At 38.6% G+C, this 21,620-nt stretch overlaps 1 protein-coding gene across 3 annotated transcripts in view; it reads left to right on the top strand.

Moving 5' to 3' along the window:
- The window catches only part of LOC126162016 (AP-4 complex accessory subunit Tepsin-like), a 97,698-nt gene that overhangs the window by 2,706 nt on the left and 73,372 nt on the right, over window positions 1–21,620 (top strand). The window contains exon 3 of one of the 3 annotated variants that reach the window (XM_049918239.1): window positions 18,220–18,311. The exons of 1 other annotated variant lie outside the window; for it this stretch is intronic. In XM_049918239.1, coding sequence (XP_049774196.1) covers window positions 18,220–18,311 — 92 coding nt within the window. Of the gene's footprint in view, window positions 1–12,829; window positions 13,019–18,219; window positions 18,312–21,620 lie in introns of those variants that run through there. One more of the 3 variants, XM_049918241.1, reaches the window with a different exon arrangement.

Below are 21,620 nucleotides of genomic sequence, written 5' to 3'. Positions count from 1 at the left end.
TACTTAAATGTGATCACTTTTTCAAACTGCATGTCTCCAGCTCTTAGCATTTCCTGATCTACTGCTGTTGGCATTCTAGTAGTAACCAGGTATTTAGTTTTGTCTTCACTTATCCTTAGACCTACATCTTCACTAGCCTTGATTAATGCATTTGCATCTGGTGTTACACATTCTTTCCTATCGCTAATGATGTATAGATCATCTGCATACCATAATACCTTAATATTTCCATTTAACTCCACACCCTCTGAATTATCTGCTGCCATTCGTACAATATATTCTAGGACTAAATTAAAAAGTAGCGGGGACAGGGCATCTCCATGCTTAAGTCAGTTCTTTATTACAAATTCTTCTGACTCCAATTTCCCCATGCGTACTCTACCATTTGTGTTTTTCAAACTCGCTTCTATAAGTCTAACATACTTCTTTGGTATACCAAGTTCCAGAAGAATTCTGTACAATTCTGATTCAAATACTGAATCATATACTTTTGTAAAATCTATGAAAATATTATGAACTGGTTTAGTGCATACATCTCTTGGTCTCCCTTTAGGATTTTTACCCTCCATGCTGCCCTCCAATACTAAATTGGTGATGCCTTGATGCCTCAAAATATGCCCTACCAACCTATCCCTTCTTCTAGTCAAGTTGTGCCACAAACTTCTCTTCTCCCCAATCCTATTCAATACCTCCTCATTAGTTATGTGATCTACCCATCTAATCTTCAGCATTCTTCTGTAGCACCACATTTCAAAAGCTTCTATTCTCTTCTTGTCCAAACTATTTATCGTCCACATTTCACTTCCATACATGGCAACAATCCATACAAATACTTTCAGAAACGACTTCTTGACACTTAAATCTATACTCGATGTTAACAAATTTCTCTTCTTCAGAAACACTTCCCTTCCCATTGCCAGTCTACATTTCATATCCTCTCTACTTCGACCATCATCAGTTATTTTGCTCCCCAGATAGCAAAATTCCTTTACTACTTTAAGTGTCTCATTTCCTAATCTAATTCCCGCAGCATCACCCGATTTAATACGACTACATTCTGTTATCCTCGTTTTGCTTTTATTGATGTTCATCTTATATCCTCCATTCAAGACACTGTCCACTCCGTTCAGTTGCTCTTCTAGGTCCTTTGCTGTCTCTGACAGAATTACAATGTCATCGGCGAACCTCAAAAGTTTTTATTTCTTTCCATGGATTTTAATTCCTACTCTGAATTTTTCTTTTGTTTCTTTTACTGCTTGCTCAATATACAGATTGAGTAACATCGGGGAGAGGCTACAACCCTATCTCATTCCCTTCACAACCACTGTTTCCCTTTCATGCCCCTCGACTCTTATAACTGCCATCTGGTTCCTGTACAAATTGTTAATAGCCTTTCGCTCCCTGTATTTTACCCCTGCCACCTTCAGAATTTGAAAGAGAGTATTCCAGTCAACATTGTCAAAAGCTTTCTCTAAGTCTACAAATGCTAGAAACATAGATTTGCCTTTCCTTTATCTATTTTCTATGATAAGATATACGGTCAGTATTGCTTCACGTGTTCCAACATTTCTAAGGAATCCAAACTGATCTTCCCCGAGGTCAGCTTCTACCAGTTTTTCCATTCGTCTGTAAAGAATTCGCATTAGTATTTTGCAGCTGTGACTTATTAAACTGATAGTTCGGTAATTTTCACATCTGTCAACACCTGCTTTCTTTGGGATTGGGATTATTATATTATTCTTGAAGTCTGAGGGAATTTCGCCTATTTCATACATCTTGCTCACCAGATGGTAGAGTTTTGTCACGACTGGCTCTCCCAAGGCTGTCAGTAGTTCTAATGGAATGTTGTCTACTCCTGGGGCCTTGTTTTGACTTAGGTCTTTCAGTGCTCTGTCAAACTCTTCACGCAGTATCATATCTCCCATTTCATCTTCATGTACATCCTCTTCCATTTCCATAATATTGTCCTCAAGAACATCGCCCCTGTATAGACCCTCTATATACTCCTTCCACCTTTCTGCTTTTCCTTCTTTGCTTAGCACTGGGCTTCCAACTGAGCTCTTGATATTCATGCAAGTGGTTCTCTTTTCTCCAAAGGTCTCTAATTTTCCTGTAGTCAGTATCTATCTTACCCCTCATGAGATAAGCATCCTTACATTTGTCCTCTAGCCATCCCTGCTTAGCTATTTTGCACTTCCTGTCGATCTCATTTTTGAGACGTTTGTATTCCTTTTTGCCTAATTCACTTGTTGCATTTTTGTATTTTCTCCTTTCATCAATTAAATTCAGTATCTCTTCTGTTACCCAAGGATTTCTACCAGCCCTTGTCATTTTACCTACTTGATCCTCTGCTGCCTTCACTATTTCATTCCTCATCCCTCAGAGCTACCCATTCTTCTTCTACTGTATTTCTTTCCCCCATTCCTGTCAATTGTTCCCTTATGCTCTCCCTGAAACTCTGTACAACCACTGGTTCTTTCATTCTACTCGTTCCCATCTCCTTAAATTCCCACCTTTTTGCAGTTTCTTCAGTTTTAATCTACAGTACATGACCAATAGATTGTGGTCAGAGTCCACATCTGCCCCTGGAATTGTCTTACAACTTAAAATCTGGTTCCTGAATCTCTGTCTTACCATTATATAATCTATCTGAAACCTTCTAGTATCTCCAGGGTTCTTCCATGTATACAACCTTCTTTCATGATTCTTGAACCAAGAATATTGCCAACTTCCCTTCATCTAGACACGCTCTTAAGTTTAGCCCTACTTATGTACAAATGAATTAAAAATATCACATAAAGTCATATAGACTGTTTAGAATAAGTACTGAGAGGCCAACTTTCTTTGTTACTGTATTGTGCTATTCAGCACAGAACAAAGATGTGCGATTTATCTCCAAAATTCATCTTCATTAATTGGAGTAGTATCTGTAATGTCATGAGGATCATTACATTTTTGTTTCTTTGTAGTTGCTTTTGCCTTAAACAGTGAAGTAAAGTGGTCACAGTTTGAAGTAATCACAAGAAACATTTTATTTTACTAGCGCATGCACATAATTTTCAAAACACACAAATATGAACAAGAATAAAGAACAAACATGGAAATGAATGCCAAAGAACATATGTATCCATACAGACATAGATTTTAATTTTAACTCTAGAATCAGTGCCTAATTAAAAGAAACTTTGTGGTATCAGCCCGTAGCACCAGTTAACATGTCAGCGAGTGTCTGATCCATCTAGATTTGTTCCACTATAACTTGAGCTGAGTCTGTCTTTTCTCCGTTAAAACGAGTCTGATAGCAATATTTTTAGTTCTTCCACTGTGGCCACTTGTTTTGCTTAAGTCAATCGCACCTTCATTATCTCAATATCGGGGCATGGAGATACTTCCCATTTTAATCTCTTTAGCCAGAGTGTCTCTTGTCAGGTTGAGGGCAAGGCCATGTATTCAGCTTCAGTAGATGATAAAGCTACTGTGAGTCAATTCTTGCTGCTCCAGGCAATTACAGCCTCTTGAGATTTAAACAGAAAACCAGCGACTGACTTCCTGTCCTCTGTTTCTCCTGTTCAGTTGGCATTACTATATTATGTCATGTTTTGGTTCTCTTTCCTGTACAATTGCAACCTGAAGTCCTTAGTCCCTTTTGTAACTGCCTGCCAGTGAGGCGTGCCTGGATTATTGTTGAAGCAACTTGCAACTGTGATTGTGTGTATGAAGTCAGGTGTGCTTCCCAACTGCGCATGCATCACATTCCATATAGATTTTCTGTAGGAAATGTTTCACATGGCTTTTCTCTTTTTGCCTGTCCTGGGGCTCAAACCATGTGGAAATATTTGATAGTTGTTCAGATGTGTTGACACTGGATTGCAATTTTTCATGTTGTATTTATTTAAGATTTGTTCTATGTAGTGACGTAGATCCATCTGTAACAGTCCCCTTTTACAACCTCTTGTGATTGTAATGCCCAAGAAATTTGACACTTCTCCTGACTCTCTTAATTTAAATTGCTCTTTGAGTTTTTTTTTAGGTTTCTTTGTCTTGTGAAAATTAACGTGTCATCAACATATAAACAATAGTTAAATGAAAACAAGACACATGGAAAAAAGTAAGTAAATTGTTCGTTATTTCAGAAGTAATCATCATAGCTGTGAAAACATTGACCCTACTGTGAGACAAGACAGCCAGTCAAGAATGAGATTTTCAATCTGCATCGGAGTGTGCGCTGATATGAAGACAGCCAGTCTCTTCATTGAAAAATGTTTGCAGACATGCGCACCTTCACTCAAAGTATATCATCAGCCATGAATGGATTTCTTCAGGGCTCCAAAAGTATGGAAATTGCATGGAGACGTAATAGAGGATGTTTAAGGGCTTCCAGTGAAACTTCTGCACACACACTTGAAGCTTGGCAACATGTCGGTGTTTACATTTGACTGTCCCATATTAAGTGATATTTGTCTAGGTCGTGTTTAGTAGCTGACCAAACAGAATCCTGTGGCCAGGATAATGGCTATGTGTGTGAGTTGTTCTCCTGTGAATATGTGTGCGTTTTCTTCTTCAGAAGATGGCCTTTTGGTCAAAAGCTAAAATATATAGCAGTCTTTTTGTTGTGCGTGTTTGCAACTCAACATCTCTTCTGTATGATGAGTAGTAGCCTCTCTTTTTCATAATATGGTTGTTATTCCATCCTGGGCTTTCCAATGCTTATTTTAGTTGCCCCTTTCATATCCTTTGCCACATTACTCTATAATTTTAATCTGTGGTAGAAAGCGACATTTAGAGTTTTTTGTATGTTTTTCCTTGGTAAATGTATGTTCAAACTATCTCTTGTTTCATCTATGTTCAAACTATCTCTTGTTTCATCATTATATAAAGAACTGTTGGTGACATACTTGTTAACATTTTTCCTGCTGTGCACAACAGATTAGGGATGAATTAATTTGGGAAGTAAGGACATCCAATTTTGGAAATACTTCCTCATAATGAGCCAATCTAAAAAATTTTTATATTTTTATGGACCTTTTCTGACATTTGAAAATTATGTCCAAGTTTGTGCATTTGATGCAAGAGAAGTATCTTATAGGTAAGAATTGAGACGAATAGTATGTCACAACAAGGCATTGACCAGTTTAGTTACTTACTTACTGATGGCAGGACCCTGAGGGTGCAACAGGGTAATGACATTCTTTTTGCTAGTGTCTTCATGTGTTTATTTCATGTCAATTGTCAGTATTTATTATAAAATTACAAACTCTACAGATTTACCCAGTGCTTGCTTTGTAAAATCAGAGGTTCCAGTACTGTTACCTTCTGGGGGGGGGGGGGGGGGGGCTGTTATTGAAATTTAGACTTCTAAATACATAATTTTAATGCTTGTAAAAGTGTGAATACAACATTTGTACTGTTAAAAAATTGGTACATACTGTAACAAATAGAGCAATGGGTTTATCGTTTATGTTTGTACGACGGGGTTGTTTTTCCCTCCTGAAATTAATGGAATATGTTTTCTTTGAGGTCATTGTTAATTTATTAAATACAATCCATTTGTACACAGTTTGTGGGTTTCATTTGCCCTCTCAACTAGCAGTTCTAGTGTTTTATGAGTGACTATAATTTTGCTGTCTTTTGCAAAGAGAATTTTTCCTCCATGTCTAACATTGCCTGGAAAGTCATTGATGTCAGTTAGACCGTCAGCGAGAGCACACCACTAGTTCCTGCTATTACTAAGGCGAGTACACCATTCACTTATTACATATTTTTACAAGCTTCAAGCAGGACTAGTGCAGTAATGGATAGGAACTGTGATTGTTGTGTATGGATACGAGCTGAGCTGGCAACCCTTCGCTCACAGCTTCAGGCTGCGTTGGCTTCCGTCACACAGCTTGAGGGTGTTGCCAAGGGGTGTCACTGTGGGGGATCGGACGTGGGGATGCGAGGGACGTCGAGCACATCCCACGTGTCCTCCGATCGGTCCACTGCTGTGACGTCCCCGGGTACTGCCTGCACTGAGGTTGACCCCTCACCCGTGGTTGAGTGGGAGATCATTCCAACGTCTGGCAGGCAGCGAAAAACTTTCCGTGGGGCCGATCGTAGGACCTCCCCGGTTTGTTTGACAAACAGGTTTCGGGCGTTATCTGTGGCTGACAATGTTTCTGAGCGAGACGCAGTTGTCCACCCCATTCCAGAGGAAGCTTCTGAGCCCGCAAGGTCTGGGCATTTACAGAGGGTGGGTTTGCTGGTAGTTGGGAGCTCCAACGTTAGGAGCATAATGGGGGCCCTTAGGAGCATGGCTGCCACGGAGGAGAAGGAAGCCAGTGTGTACTCTGTGTGCGTTCCAGGGGGAGTCATTCTGGATGTTGAAAGGGTGCTTCCAGATGCTATGAAGAGTACAGGGTGCAGCCAAATGTAGGTGGTGGCTCATATCAGTACCAATGACGTGTGTCGCTTTGGATTGGAGCAGATTCTGTCTGGTTTCGGGCAGCTAGCGGAAATGGTAAAGACTGCCAGTCTTGCTTCCGAGATTAAGCCGGATCTCACCATGTGCAGCATCGTCGATAGAACTGACTGTGCTCCTTTGGTGCAGAGCTGAGTGGAGGGTCTGAATCAGAGGCTCAGGCGGTTCTGTGACTGTGTAGGCTGCAGATTCCTTGACTTGCACCATCGGGTGGTGGGTTTCTGGGTTCTGCTTAATAATTCAGGAGTCCACTACACACAGGAGGCGGCTACACGGGTAGCAGGGGCTGTGTGGAAGGGACTGGGCAGTTTTTTAGGTTAGAGGGTCTCAGGGAACCACAGAAGGGGCGTCTGTCAGAAAGTGGGCAGGTAAAACACAGTATGGTAGTTGTAGAAACGATTGGCATTGTAGTTGTAAATTGTCGTAGCTGTGTTGGGAAAGAACCAGAGCTCCAAGCCCTAATAGAAAGCTCTGAAGCTCAAATAGTTGTTGGTACAGAGAGCTGGCTAAAGCCAGAAATAAGTTCAGCCGAAATGTTTTCAAACCATCTAACAGTGTTCAAAAAGGATAGATTAAATACAGTTGGTGGTGGAGTATTTATTGCTGTCAGAAGTAGTTTGTCTTGTAGCGAAATTGAAGCAGATAGTTCATGTGAAATAGTATGGGTAGAGGTTATACCGGACAATCGGACTAAACTATTAATTGGATCGTTTTACCGACCTCCCAACTCAGAAGACATAGTTGCTGAACAGTTCAAAGGAAACTTGAGTCTCATTTCAAATAAGCACCCCGCTCATACAATTATAGTCAGTGGTGACTTAAGTCTACCCTCAATATGCTGGAAAAATTATACATTTAAAGCTGGTGGCAGGCATAAAACATCATCCAAAATTGTACTGAATGCTTTCTCAGAAAATTATTTTGAACAATTAGTTCATGAGCCCAATCGAAGCGTAATGGTTGCGAAAGCATACTTGACCTTGTAGCAACAAATAATCCTGGACAAATAGTGAGTGTTGTGACGAATACAGGGATTAATGACCACAAGGCAGATGTTGCTAGGCTGAATACCGTAACACCTACAACCATCAAAAAGAAACGCAAAGTATATCTATTAAAAAAAAAAAACTGATAAAAATGCTCTTAACACCTTTTTAAGAGACAGTCTTCACTCCTTCCGATCTGATCATGTAAGTGTAGAAAAGTTTTGGAATGTTTTCAAAGAGATAGTATCAACAGCAATTGAGAGATATATACAACATAAATTAATAAGTGAAGGTACTGATCCCCCATGGTACACAAAACGGGTCAGATCGTTGTTGCAGAAGCAACGAAAAAAAGCATGCCAAATTTAAAAGAACGCAAAATCCCCAAGATTGGCTAAGTTTTACAGAAGTTCGAAATATGGCACATACTTCAATGCGAGATGCCTTTAATAATTTCCACAACGAAATTCTGTCTCGAAATCTGGCAGAAAACCGAAAGAGATTCTGGTCATACATAAAGCACACCAGTGGCAAGACACAATCAATACCTTCACTGCGCGATAATAACAGTGAAGTCACTGATGACAGTGCCACTAAAGCAGAGTTATTAAACATGGTTTTCCGAAACTCCTTCAACAAAGAAGACAAAGTAAATATTTCTGACTTCGAATCAAGAACAACTGCCAAGATGAGAAACATAGAAGTAGATATCCTCGGTGTAACAAAGCAACTTAAATCACTTAATAAAGGCAAGGCCTCCGGTCCAGATTGTATACCAGTCAGGTTCCTCTCAGAGTATGCCGATAAAATAGCTCCATATTTAGCAATTATATACAACCACTCACTCACAGAAAGATACATACCTAAAGACTGGAAAATTGCTCAAGTCACACCAATAACCAAAAAGGGAAGTAGGAGTAATCCACTGAATTACAGGCCTATATCACTAATGTCGATTTGCAGCAGGGTTTTAGAACATATACTGTATTTGAAAATTATGAAGTACCTCGAAGAAAACGATTTATTGACATGTAGTAAGCATGGATTCAGAAAATATCGTTTTTGTGAAACACAACTAGCTCTTTATACTCATGAAGTATTAAGTGCTATCAACAGGAAATGTCAAATTGATTCCATATTTTTAGATTTCCAGAAGGCTTTTGACACCGTTCCTCACAAGCGTCTTGTAACCAAAATGCGTGCCTATGGAGTGTCACCTCAGTTGTGCGACTGACTGTATTCGTGATTTCCTATCAGAAAGGTCACAGTTCATAGTAATAGACAGAAAGTCATCGAGTAAAACAGAAGTAATATCCGGCATTCCCCAAGGAAGTGTTATAGGCCCTCTATTGTTCCTGATCTATATTAATGACATAGGAGACAATCTGAGTAGCCGTCTTAGATTGTTTGCAGATGATGCTGTCATTTACCGTCTTGTAAAGTCATCAGATGATCAAAATGACTTGCAAAATGATTTCGATAAGGTATCTGTATGGTGCGAAAAGTGGCAATAGACCCTGAATAAAGAAAAGTGCAAAGTTATTCACATGAGTACTAAAAGAGATGGGCTAAATTTCGATTACGCGATAAGTCACACAAATCTGAGGGCTGTAAATTTAACTAAATACTTAGGGATTACAATTACAAATAACCTAAATTGGAATGATCACATAGATAATATTGTGGTAATCAGCAAACCAAAGAATGTAATTCATTGGCAGAACACTTAGAAGGTGCAACAGGTCTACCAAAGAGACTGCTTACACTACGCTTGTCCGCCCTATTCTGGAGTACTGCTGTGTGGTGTGGGATCCGCATCAGGTGGGACTGACGGATGACATCGAAAAAGTACAAAGAAGGACAGCTCGTTTTGTATTATTGCGAAGTAGGGGAGATAGTGTAACAGACATGATACATGAATTGGAGTGGCAATCATTAAAACAAAGGCGTTTTTCGTTGCGACGGGATCTTCTCATGAAATTTCAGTCACCAGTTTTCTCCTCCGGTTGCGAAAACACTCTGTTGGCACACACCTACAAAGGGAGAAATGACCAGCACTATAAAATAAGAGAAATCAGGGCTCACACAGAAAAATTTAAGTGCTCATTTTTCATGTGCGCCGCTCGAGAGTGGAATGGTAGAGAGACAGTATGAAGGTGGTTCATTGAACCCTCTGCCAGGCACTTTATTGTGAATAGCAGAGTAATCACGTAGATATAGAGGATGTAATTTAAGAACAGAATTAGTCCTAATATACCCCCTGCAGATCTCCTACGTAATTAAGTTTTGGATTTGATAATTGTTTCACTATAAATTTAACAATCTGAAGTGTGGGCATCTCTACCGTTTACACTCTGTTTTTCAGGTATGATTGGAACCACTCATTAACAGTTTCTTTTGTGCCTGGTGCTTCTAGTTTGCTTAGTATTGTAGTATTTTATAGCCAACAGTGTCAAAAGGCAAGGACAGGTCTGGATCTATACATGTAACATGCTCTTCCCTGTTGAGAACTTTAATTACTACTTTTCTGAACTCTGTTATGGATGATACTCTATGTCTGCTACCTCAAAATGTAAACAGTGCTTATTGAGATTGGTTATATTTATTCAGTTAATGCACGAGGCTGTGCTTCATCATAGGAAAACTGGCCTGTTGTTTTCAGTATTTTCTGCATCATCTTTCTTTAGTGGTAGCACAACTAGCAACTCTAGAAAAATGTCCGAACTAAAATACTTGTTCATTGTTTTTGTTAATGGAGTTTGTATGCTATCCATGACTTCTCGCTCTATTATGGTATACATCATAGTGCTGGCTGCATAATTTATTGGAGCAGTACACCTGTTTTAAGGAAATTTTGATGCAGCTGCTCAGCAACATTCGAAAAAAGTCATTTAAACAATTTGCTAGTTCTTGTTGATTTTCTATTAATGTGCTCCCACCTTTGATTTGTGTGTTATGGTATTTGTGCATGCTTATCCCAGTTTCTTTTTTTTATGACTTCTCATACTACTTTGCTTTTGTGCTTTGTATTATATATTATTTTGTCATTAAATTACCTTCCTAACCCATTTGGATAGCTAGAGCGTATTAACATGCCACTTCCGTCATACAGGAAGAGGAGCCTGCTTCAGTTGAAATCCACCTCACAAATGAGAGAGGAGGTCTGGTGAGCTGGATTTACTCTAGATGCAGAGAGAAAGGGTGCGTGAATTCCACCTCAGGGGCAGTGGTGGCGTCAGGAAGGGCATCTGGTCACCATCTACCATTAACAGTACCACAACCAATACAACAAGTGCTGATCCTGTCGAGCAATGGAAAAAGACAAAGAGGATGAGAAGATTAATTTAGCTTCCTGTGGCTCTTTTTGTAACTGGGATAATTAGTTAGGAATACTGTACTAACACAGTGTTTTTTATAAAGAGCAGTGATGTTTCTGTTACCCACAATTTCAATTTGTTTTCTGTAGCTACTACTAATAAAGTGGCCACTTTTGGAAAGACTTCCTGAAAATGACTTTGAACTATGTGCAGGATTTTTTTTCTGCATGCATTTCATCCCAGGTTTTGTTTTCAGTACCCCTGAAAAAAGTATGTATTTTACATTTGGAGAAACATGAAAGCAACATTTCACTGAATGGTAAAAAATGGGTTTATTCTTTTTTGTATGCTTGTTGACAACTCATCACTTTAACTGCTCAGTGAGTTGTTAAATTCGCATTTCTAACTGTTTATATACTGCCAGAAGTTTCCAAAGCAGTTTTTGAGAAGATTATTTTATAATTTTGTGGGGTTTTCTAAACCTAACATTAGCTTTATTGTATGACAGTAATGGTCTGAGAGGCCAAGATCTTTTATATATATGTTGCAGTCAACATTGCTGATATGTGATGGTAGTGGACTCCTCCTGCTCCTCCTCCTCCTCCTCCTCCTCCTCCTCCTCCTCCTCCCAAAGTCATGGCTGTTGTAATAGACTGATCTGTAAATTAACTCAAGGTCTAGCTTAGGGCCGATGGTGATAATTTGGCTACAGAGTTGGTGAAGCTGGTAAATATCAGTGTGAAATAAAGATTGTGGCAGCTGGTTGATTTATAGCATAGCCTGAGTCTACATTCATGCCATATTTAATGCACTTATAAAAACTGAAACTGTCAAGTAATTTTAGGCAGCCTATATTTGATAATGGACAAGGCTTCAAGAAGTATTCTGATGAATATTTAGTGCATATTTCATTCATAAATTACAACAAATGCTATAGGAGATTCACTACACAACTTTTGTCGATATCTGTAAGAACATTGTCTAAGACCGATGCTGAATTTTTGATTACTCTTGCAGCAGTCTTTACCAGTTTTACGATGCCAAAATAATTCAGAATGTTTATGAATTTTATCCTTAACACTTGAGTTTATATTAAAAAGGAAAAAAAGAATCTTACTAATGTTCTGCAAAATTATATTTATTTGGTTATGAAGCAATTATCAGCTTCTTAGATAATTTTCAGGTGATAACTGAATCTCACAAACACAGGTAAATATGATGTGCAACTTACACAGATATTATGTGTGCAGAAGATACAAAAATGAAAAAGGGTGTTTACAAAGGAATGTTACATTTTTTTGTCATGTAGAGATAATTACATTAACAAAGAGGGGGGATGAAGTTTTTATGTGGAGATATATTTAACAACATGTAATAGGATTCGTTTTCAGTTTCAATCTGGTATTTGTAACGAAAACTTAATTTAATGAAGGGGAAAAACGACACTGAGTCTGATCATTTAATATTAAGATGGCTTTCTGTGCAATGTTTGTTGGTTTCCAGTAAGGTCGTATTGTAAAATGTGAATTTTCACGGCTAGAATTGTCACAGTTAATAAAATAGCGAGTTGCAAACCAGGTTGGGAACCAGATGTTCATCAAAGCTATGATCCCCCTTGAAAATGTCCTCCACAGATGGGGACGAAACGTTGGGATTTGAAGTGAAATCCCTTAGACCATAGCATAATAGCCTAGAATATTTTATTTCCAGTAAGGTCACCTTTCTGCATTTCTTAGCAGAATGTAAAAATTCACGTTCTACATCTTAGTGGTTTTCTGTTAAAAGAAACCAGCAAAGGTTGAATCTTTTATCCTTGATCTCCATGTTTCTCATGTTCAAATAGACTAGTTGTCACAGATCTGCCTGGCTAACCTGTTTATACTTTTTCACACTGCTTGCATTGATTTTATACACACTACTCTGTGTCAAGAGTTGCAGTTTGTCCTTATTGTTAAATAAAAATAATTGTGAGCCTAACTTTTTTGCAAGGTTGTCTGAAATGTTGCCAGTATATGGTATTTTACACCAGGCTTTGTAAGTACTGGCTGATTTTTTATTTTTTTCCATAGTATATTATCGATCAGGGAAGAGCTATAGGTATTGCTGAAAGAAATCCGTTGGATGGTCCGTAGTTCTGTTTGAAAGATTGATTCAGATAGTGGAACAAATATGAGGTGATGCACCATCAGATGGAAATCTACATGTTTGTGGCTGTGTGGATACTTCAGGGATTAGCATATCTGTAGCTGTGTTTTAAGGTAAATGCTAAATAAGTGTTTAATTTTTTTATAGATATTTAGCTTTGTTGGTTCAGTGGCTGACATTTCAAAATGTCTGTCTACACTATCTGTTATCAGATTTCGTCTAGCTTTAAAATGTGCCCAATTTCTCATATAACTGATGAGACTCACCTGTTGCAGTACTTCTCCAGCAGCAGCATTTCCTTTCACATGGCAAAAGCACCACATGCTGTATTTCGCTCTCTCTACATCAGTGCTGTATTATGCTTACCACTGCATTGTTCAAAGACTGTAATACAACTTCAGGTTGTTGTATTTTATTTTCAATCTTATGCATTCTGATGATGAATTGCTAATTCTGTGTGCATTTGTGTGGTGTTTTCTTTGTGATGTCTTTTTCTATCCTGTTACTGGTGAATGAGTCGTGGTGAAAAAGACAACAGAGTCATGAGGTGAAGTCAGTGATGGGGAAAAAATAAACATTAAGAAAAGTGTGAATATTGCATCAGTTAGTATGTTGACACCGTAGTTTGGTGGCATAGTTGGCGGACTGAAGAGCAGGAATAAAACTGAATATGACTTGAGATATATTTTTTGTTTTACTATGTTAGATTTTTGATTTGTGCAAAACACGTAATTAATAGAACAAACATTCACGGCACTCGAAAGGACTCAGCCTGTAGTTTCTTTACCACTTAATAACGCCTCCAAATGCCTTGTACTTCAGTGATAATCTACATCCGACAAGGAAGCGAGTCTAGCCACCTCCCCCCAGGGAGCTAGAGTGCCATTGTGGTCATTAAGGGTTCATGGTGCGAGGTCAGGTTAGTCGTCTCATGTGGCCCATTCATCTCCACCCATACATTTTCATTGGGACTGAGTTGTGCAGAATGTCGCCAGTGCAAATCTCATTCTGTTGCGCAACCCACTTGTATTGAAGACACTGTTGGGAACAGATTAATCCTACAGGATATAATTTTTGCATTGATGAGATCATAACATTACCTGCATTATGAGGAGGGGGGCAGGGGGGGGGCAGCATCAAGTTGGCCACCTATGCTGTGAAGCATCCCAACTCGATGACTCCATGAGAACGAATCCGCCACAAACTGCCACAGATGCGTGGCTACTGTGATGTGCCTTGCAGATATACTTGAGACTGAAACTGACACCATGCAGCTTTTGAACTCATACTGGCCTGGCATACCCTGTGGGAAATACTGATTCATCAGAAAGTATTACATTGTGTGGATTAAAGTAGATATTTTCCACAATAAACATTAATTGGTGGAGTTGTTATCATCATAGGCCAATTTTTAGTCCTCAGGAATCATGTACTGCACCCCAGCCTCCAACGCCATTAAATTCCCTTCATCCACAAAAGGAGTAATGCTGTCATGAGTAGCCTGTTGATGATGAGCCATAGCTAGTGAATAAACTTTCAACACTCAAAGCAAGGTGATTCAGGTACCATCTTAAATCGTGTAGTGTCATTGGCTATTAAAGAACGAGTGTTGCGATGACTGACATAATGCACCGCCAAATGCGACAATAACATCCATTGTGATAAGTTACTCCAGTATGATGTTCCCTATCTCATAATGTGACCTTGAAAAGCAGTTTTTAGTCTCTCTAAGTGTGTCCATACAAGGTTTAGGTCACTAGGCCGTAGTTTTAGGAGCAAAATTGAGATCAACAGTCATCACACGAAACTATCTAGAGTATCTCCTGGTGTATCGATTGTTCAAGCAACGTATGAGAATATAGCAAGCTGATGTCTTTGACAACAGCTGATATTTCAGCTGATGAACACTCCATCATTTTCAAGGCAAAAATGCAATGAGACAACACTGTGAAAGGCAATCTAAACCCTTGTTCAGCTGGGCTACACCACTACGAACCATAATATGGCGTATGCACAAAGACAACACACACAGTGAAAATAACTAGCATTAATGCACAATCCAAGATGACGAATGTCAGGTGTTATCAGTAGTGAATATTAATTACCAAAAGGTGAGGTAGCATTAATTCTGCTCCTCTGGCATATGTCCAGGGTGAGTGCAGGATTTAAGCAAACTCTTCCACATCGGTTCATAAGGTCACTTGCTAATTTAATCTCAACTGCTTCCTTAATAACACTATCCCAATAGCTAGAAGTGCAGTCCAAAATGCCTGTGTTGTTAAATTCCATACGATGACTGATACCATTGCAATGTTCTGCAATAGTGGATTTGCACAGCTGTTGTAAGCATTGTGACACTTATGATCTATACACTGTTCCTCCATGGTCCTGATGGCCTGACCAATAGATGACATCCACAGCTACATAGGATAGAGTAAACACAAGTACTTCTAGATAAACTTCTATATCTGCAGGGTGTCCCAGAGGGAAATGTCAATATTCAGGCATATGATGGGAATGCTCATTTCAAGCAAAACTCTTCATATGGGCATATGCCCTGTTCCAAATGGTTTTCAAGTTAGAACAACGTTAATGCACATTTGTTTTTGGGGTAGTGGTACGCACATATGTGTCTTACCCACCCAACCTCTGCGACATTTTATTGTAGCCCAACCTGTCTCATCTTAATCGGTAATATATTCATAGGTGCAGTTGTTTTAGAAGAGCAGATGCTAGGGCAGAATTACTGGCCTTTTTTTTTTCTTTTTTAAACACCATGAGGATGTTCCAGTCACCAAGCGGGCTGCATTGCACTTCCAGTATGATGCAGCCCCTCCACATTTTACAAGATATGTGATGGACCATCTCAGCTCCATTATCCTAGTTGTTGGATTGGTCATGGTATACTACAATTAACTGGCCACCAAAATCACCAGACCTTAGGCCATTAGATTTTTTTTTGTGAGATTGGATGAATCTGAGGTGTACATAGGAAAGGTGAGTACACTAGATGAACTGCTTGGTTGCATAGTGGATGCTGCTGCCCTCATTAAGGAATGTGCAGAATCATTTGCACAAGCAACACATGTTCTCCCAGGAGTGTGCAAAAGCATCAAAGTTGATGATGGGATATTTGAACAGTTATTTCGAACTGTACAATAGCTGTAACGTAACATGTATGATAATGCTTAGAGATGAATGTGTTAAAAAGAAGTATTTTTCAGTTGATACTGGTACGTCCATTTGTACAAGTTATAAAGACTTTTTCCTATACCATTTGTGTATGGAGTGCAGGAAGAATGATAGTTTAAGTGCCTCTGTGCTTGCTGTAAATTAGTCTAAACCTGTCTTCGCAATCCTCATGGGAGATAAGTACGGGGTTGTAATACATTCCTAGATTCATCACTTGAAGTTGGTTCTGTAAACTTTATACATAGATTTTCATAGTATCCCCCAGTTAAGTTCTTTCAACATCTTTGTGACTCTCTCCCATGCATCAAACAAACCTGTGACCATTTATTTTGCCCTCCTTTGTATCTGTTCAGTATCCCCTGTTAATCTAATTTGATATGGGTCCCACACATTAGAGCAATATTCTAGGAATGTCTCATTTGTAGACTGACTGCATTTCCCTGTGTTTGCCACCTGCTTTCCCAACAACTGAGACTGTTTCATCATTCCATTTCGTATCTTTACAGATTGTTACACTCACGTATTTGTTTAAGTTAATTGATTCTAACTGTGATTAATTGATACTACAGCCGTCATATGCTACGTCTTTTCATTTTGTGAAGCACATAGTTTTACAGTTATGAACATTGAAAGCAAGTTGCCAATTTTTGCACCACTTTGAAAACTTATCGAGAGCTGACTGAATGCTTGTGCAACTTCTTTCATGGTAGTATTTCATTATTCATAAATGAACCATCTGTGGAAACTCTGAGGTTGCCATTAATATTACTGTAGTGTGTCATATGAGAGAAGTGGGACTTGGGTTTCACCTGATTGGTGTTTTGGTGTCCTTGCTTGTTAACTGGACAAATGAAATGAATGGAAGTTCACCCAGAGGACATCAGTTGAAATGAAGAATGCAGAGAAGAGGTCACCAAAGATGTTAGAAAGCTCAAGGATGTAAAAAATATTATAAACACTTATAGTAAATGCAGCAACAGTGAATTTCTTGGAAGCATATAGAGGGAACTAACTCTGTATTCAAAAACCTCTTCTGTAAAATGGTTCTTGTGTAGAACTAATCCACAATATTTAACAACTTTTGCAATAGTGAGGCATTCCTAAGATCTATTCAGAAGTCTGTAGATAAGACTAGAGGAAGTACATACAATTTTTGTGATGAGAACAAAGTATGTAAGGTGTGTGCTTGGTATAGTCAGTTTGGTCTATAATCACTACTTTGTATATGCAGACCTCAATACTTCTAACCATTCAGGCTTGTCAAGTATACTGAGCATCACATCAGATGCAGTTGCAGAAATTGCATAATACTTCCCTGTGGAGGCTGCCAGTCATTGTCCTGTGATGTGATGTATCTGCAAAAGGTAACCCGAGAAGAACTTTATATACTGGGGCAGAAATAATCATGCAGATATGGAAATTTTAAAGGTCAGTTACCCTTTGTTGGCAAACTGGGACTGAGAGTTGAGCATTGGGTTATTTGCTGTGTCTCCAAGCACAACATTGTGCACACAATTTCTTCTGGCTACACAGTCAACTTTGTTTTCCATTCATGCCCAGTAAGTTCTCATTGTCAAAAGTACTTTATCATATGCGTTGACAAGCTGGAGGAACTTTCATGTTGGGGTACTAGCTGAGCAGTGCATGAGATGTGGCGCAGGCCTCCCTCGGATTGGCACCTAGCAACAGATTCAATCTTTGTTGGATATTGCTTTTTTGATAGTAGATGGTGACCAATCAGGGCAATAGTCTCACAGGATAAACAGAGGTACCCATGCTGCATCATATTGCATGTCACCGGTAAACAACTGCCTCGTGGAAATGATGTAGCCTTTTTGCACCATCAACCAACATGAAGATGTCGGCAGAAGAAAGTGCTGACATCATTATGAGTTACACATTGATTAAATTCAAAGAGAAGATCATTCACAGTAGGATGAGACAATTTATATAATAGACAGCACTTTCTAGCAGTATAAATGAAACTACTAACTACTTGTTACCAGAGAATGGTGGGGAAAAAATAAACTTTCTTCTGCTGACTCATTCATATGACACCACATTGACAAGTGCTATACTAAAAACATGTCAAAAAATTGTTTTTCTTTAACGAGCATCAAAGAAATCACTTTTCAGCCACCTCCTCACAGTGAATTGTTAGGGGAGTATTTGGCAAGGAAACTAGACAAACCCTCATCGTGTGTGAAACTTAAGGTAAGTGTAACTGGTAGGTTAGTGTATATCAATGAAAAAAATCAATTTTGAAAAATATAATTAGATGGATAAAAAATCTATTCACTGAGTAAGCTTTTGGTAGCAGTGGTTCCTTTGCCTGGCAGAAGGGTTTGAGGGGGGAAAAGGGTGAAGGAAAACAACTGGTGAGGTTTAGGAAATGAAGAGAGTTATGGAAAAGTCACCCAGAACCCTGGGTCAGAGGAGATTCACTGGACTGAATGAGAAGTGAGTAGTTAAAAATGGTTTAAATACCTGCAAATATCTTGGCTTCAGTGTCCCTGACAACTGCATACATGAGCTAAAATATGCTTGTTCAACAAATACAGGATGCCATAATGGATTTCACTACAGTGATGTAGACCACATCACCACTTCAAAACCTGTGTCTTATGAGCTCATGATCAATCTTCGTTGTAATAAACCTTGTTGTTACTACTACAGCTAACCGATGGTAGCACATACTACAATGACGATATTAAATAGTCCAGATGCAGTAATGGGTAGATATGCGTGTGTGAGATCCATTGATTGTTCAACACTAATACTCAACAAAGTACAAATATAAAGTGACATATCGTTCTGCCTTTTGCAATATTAAATCAAACTGTTTAACACACCACACTGTTCTCATATGCTGTTTTTGACAATGTCCAACACACGAGTTGCTCTATTGTAAATCCAAGCCTGAATAATGCACCAAGAACTTGCCTCAACTGTATGCACTGATCTGTCCTCTAGTGGGTCCAACACTCAGGTGTCCTAACTCGAGGCCGAGTATTTGTACTCTTCTACAATGTACTACTGGTTATAATAATTCAGAACATAATTTATAATATGAAATAGTTTAACAACATTATCAAACACATTATAATATTCCCTACTTTGCTAGAACAAGTTTAAGACATTTTCGACACATGAAAATCACGTTAATATTGACATTGCAGAAATAAGCATTCTAACAATGCCAAACGATCAATTACCTATTTTGTTAATTAGGTTTGAGATGTATTTCCTACCATTTACAGATGTTGAGAACAAAATATATTATTCTTTTATCTAAACATTTTCCATATATTAATTTCTTGAATTTGATTTTGATTGTTTATGGTACAAAGGGTATTGTAACTACTATTGCTTGGCATTGCTATTATTCTTCTAAAAGCCTTTTTCTTATTATCGAAAAGTAATAGAATTTAATTATGGCCGGAGATATAAGAGTATTGAATAGTAATACATAATGCAGGGGTGATAATCATAAGCCTGGAATGTTACAACCATGAGGCCTTAAAGGTGGAAGATAGGACAGAGATAAGCGACAAAGTATTGTGCAAGAGTTAATAAAAGTGGGATGCTAAGTGTGTTAAACATAGTAGGTATTGGGGGAGGGGAGGCAAATAGAGAGGTCAAGAAAGAAAAGAGGAAGTGAAAAAAATGAGAAAAAAATGTTGAGAATGAAGAAATTAATGTAAATTAAGGCCAGGTAGGTGGCAAGAACCAAGGACATGTTGTAATGGCAGTTTCCACCAGCAGAGTTCTGAGAAACTGTTGTCAGATGGAAGAATCCAGATGGGATGTGTGGTGAAGTGTCAGGTCTGTCATGTTGTAGAGCATGCCCTGAAACAGGATATTGTGTGTTGCCCGTATACACCCTCTGTCCATGCCCATTCATCCTAACTGATAATTTGGTGGTAGTCACACCAATGTAGAAGGCCAGACAGTGTTTATGTAACAGCTGGTACATAACATGTGTTATTTCACAAACATTGGCTATCCCTTTGATAGTATATGTTTTGCCAGTTCCAGAGCCAGTGTAGGTGGTGTTAGGAGGGTGCATTTACTCGTTCGTTTGAGGTGTTTATTATTTGAAAAATTTTAATGAGATAGACTTCTATCATCACAAGATAAATTTTATTGACAATTGCATCAAAGGAAATTTCATTTGGTTGTCTGGAATGTATCAAAGCTGTACTCTCATACAGTTATGATTAAAATTCATTTATCAAGTAATAAACTGTCTTGATATCAAGATGTTGCGACTCCATGAACATACCTCAGCTCAGTTTGTTTCTGAATTGAAGAGGCTGTATATTTTTTAAGGAAAAAGTTTTATAATTTTAACAATACTCATTTTTTTGTGTGTTTCCATCAAATGTTTGACACCAGTCACTTCACTGTCAGCGAACAGTAATGTATTTCATTTGTTTGAGATTTTGTGCAAAACTGTTATTCAAATGACACTTATTAACAGTCATTGTCCCTAACAAAATTTCTTATTATCTCATAAAAATTAACTAAACCTATCATTGTAACCTTGTAGCACTCATGTCATTTTCCACTATTCACAAACCCTTTCGTTCTCATATCCATGCTGACAGTACTCTTGGAAAGAGAATGGAGGTGTGCAATACAACAGTCACTCCCCGTTCAAAGGAAAGAAGATTAGGGTTTAATGGTATGCTGATGATGAGGTCTTGAGGCTGATTACATGCTCACATTAGGGAAGAGTGGGGAGGAAAATTACTGTGTTCTTTTCAAAGGAACTGTATTGGCATTTGTCATAAGTGATTTATGGAAACCATGGAAAACCTAAATCTGGCTGGTCAAATGGGGTCTTGTACCTCAGTCCTCACAAATGTCAGTCCCGTTTGCCTCAGCATCACCTTGCTTGTTGAGATCCAGTTATTTACAACATTGCCCCTGGGTAGATTTTCAGCAAAGTGATAAATTTCTGCACACATTTGTTCAATCTGTGGGAAATTAATTTCTAACAGAAGTATTGTAGCATGTATAGTTGGGATGGCACAGCAATACAATTACTTTTATTTTGCAAAGTGCTATCGATCCATGAACAACACTGTACCAATATGTGCAAAACTGCAATTTCTTCAGGGGGTAATATCTCATGTTCTATTGATCATGGAGATAAGGGGTCAAGCTTTTTGGGTAGCCCTTGGCCTGGCGACCATTTGTATATCTAATGGAAGAACAGGTATACTTTAGCTATCCTACAGTACAGAGTCAGAATTTAAATATTACACATTCCTCCAGTCCAGGCAAATTGAGCAGATGGTTGGTTCTTTTGCATACGGTGTAATCTGGGGTGGATCTTAGGTAGCTCTTAAAAGCACTCATGGGCCGTTCTGAGAAAATCCCACGAAACCTTGATTTTTGGGCACCAAATGTACCAGTTGTGGGGATGGTCACTTGTATAATTTAAGTTCATGGCAAATTGTAGAAATTTTTATCACATGTTCTTAAGATGACATTCTCAGGGAACCTTGAAACTTT

Source organism: Schistocerca cancellata, chromosome 2, assembly GCF_023864275.1.
Source record: "Schistocerca cancellata isolate TAMUIC-IGC-003103 chromosome 2, iqSchCanc2.1, whole genome shotgun sequence".
Taxonomy (NCBI): domain Eukaryota; kingdom Metazoa; phylum Arthropoda; class Insecta; order Orthoptera; family Acrididae; genus Schistocerca; species Schistocerca cancellata.
This window is presented reverse-complemented; position numbering and strand designations above follow the sequence as displayed.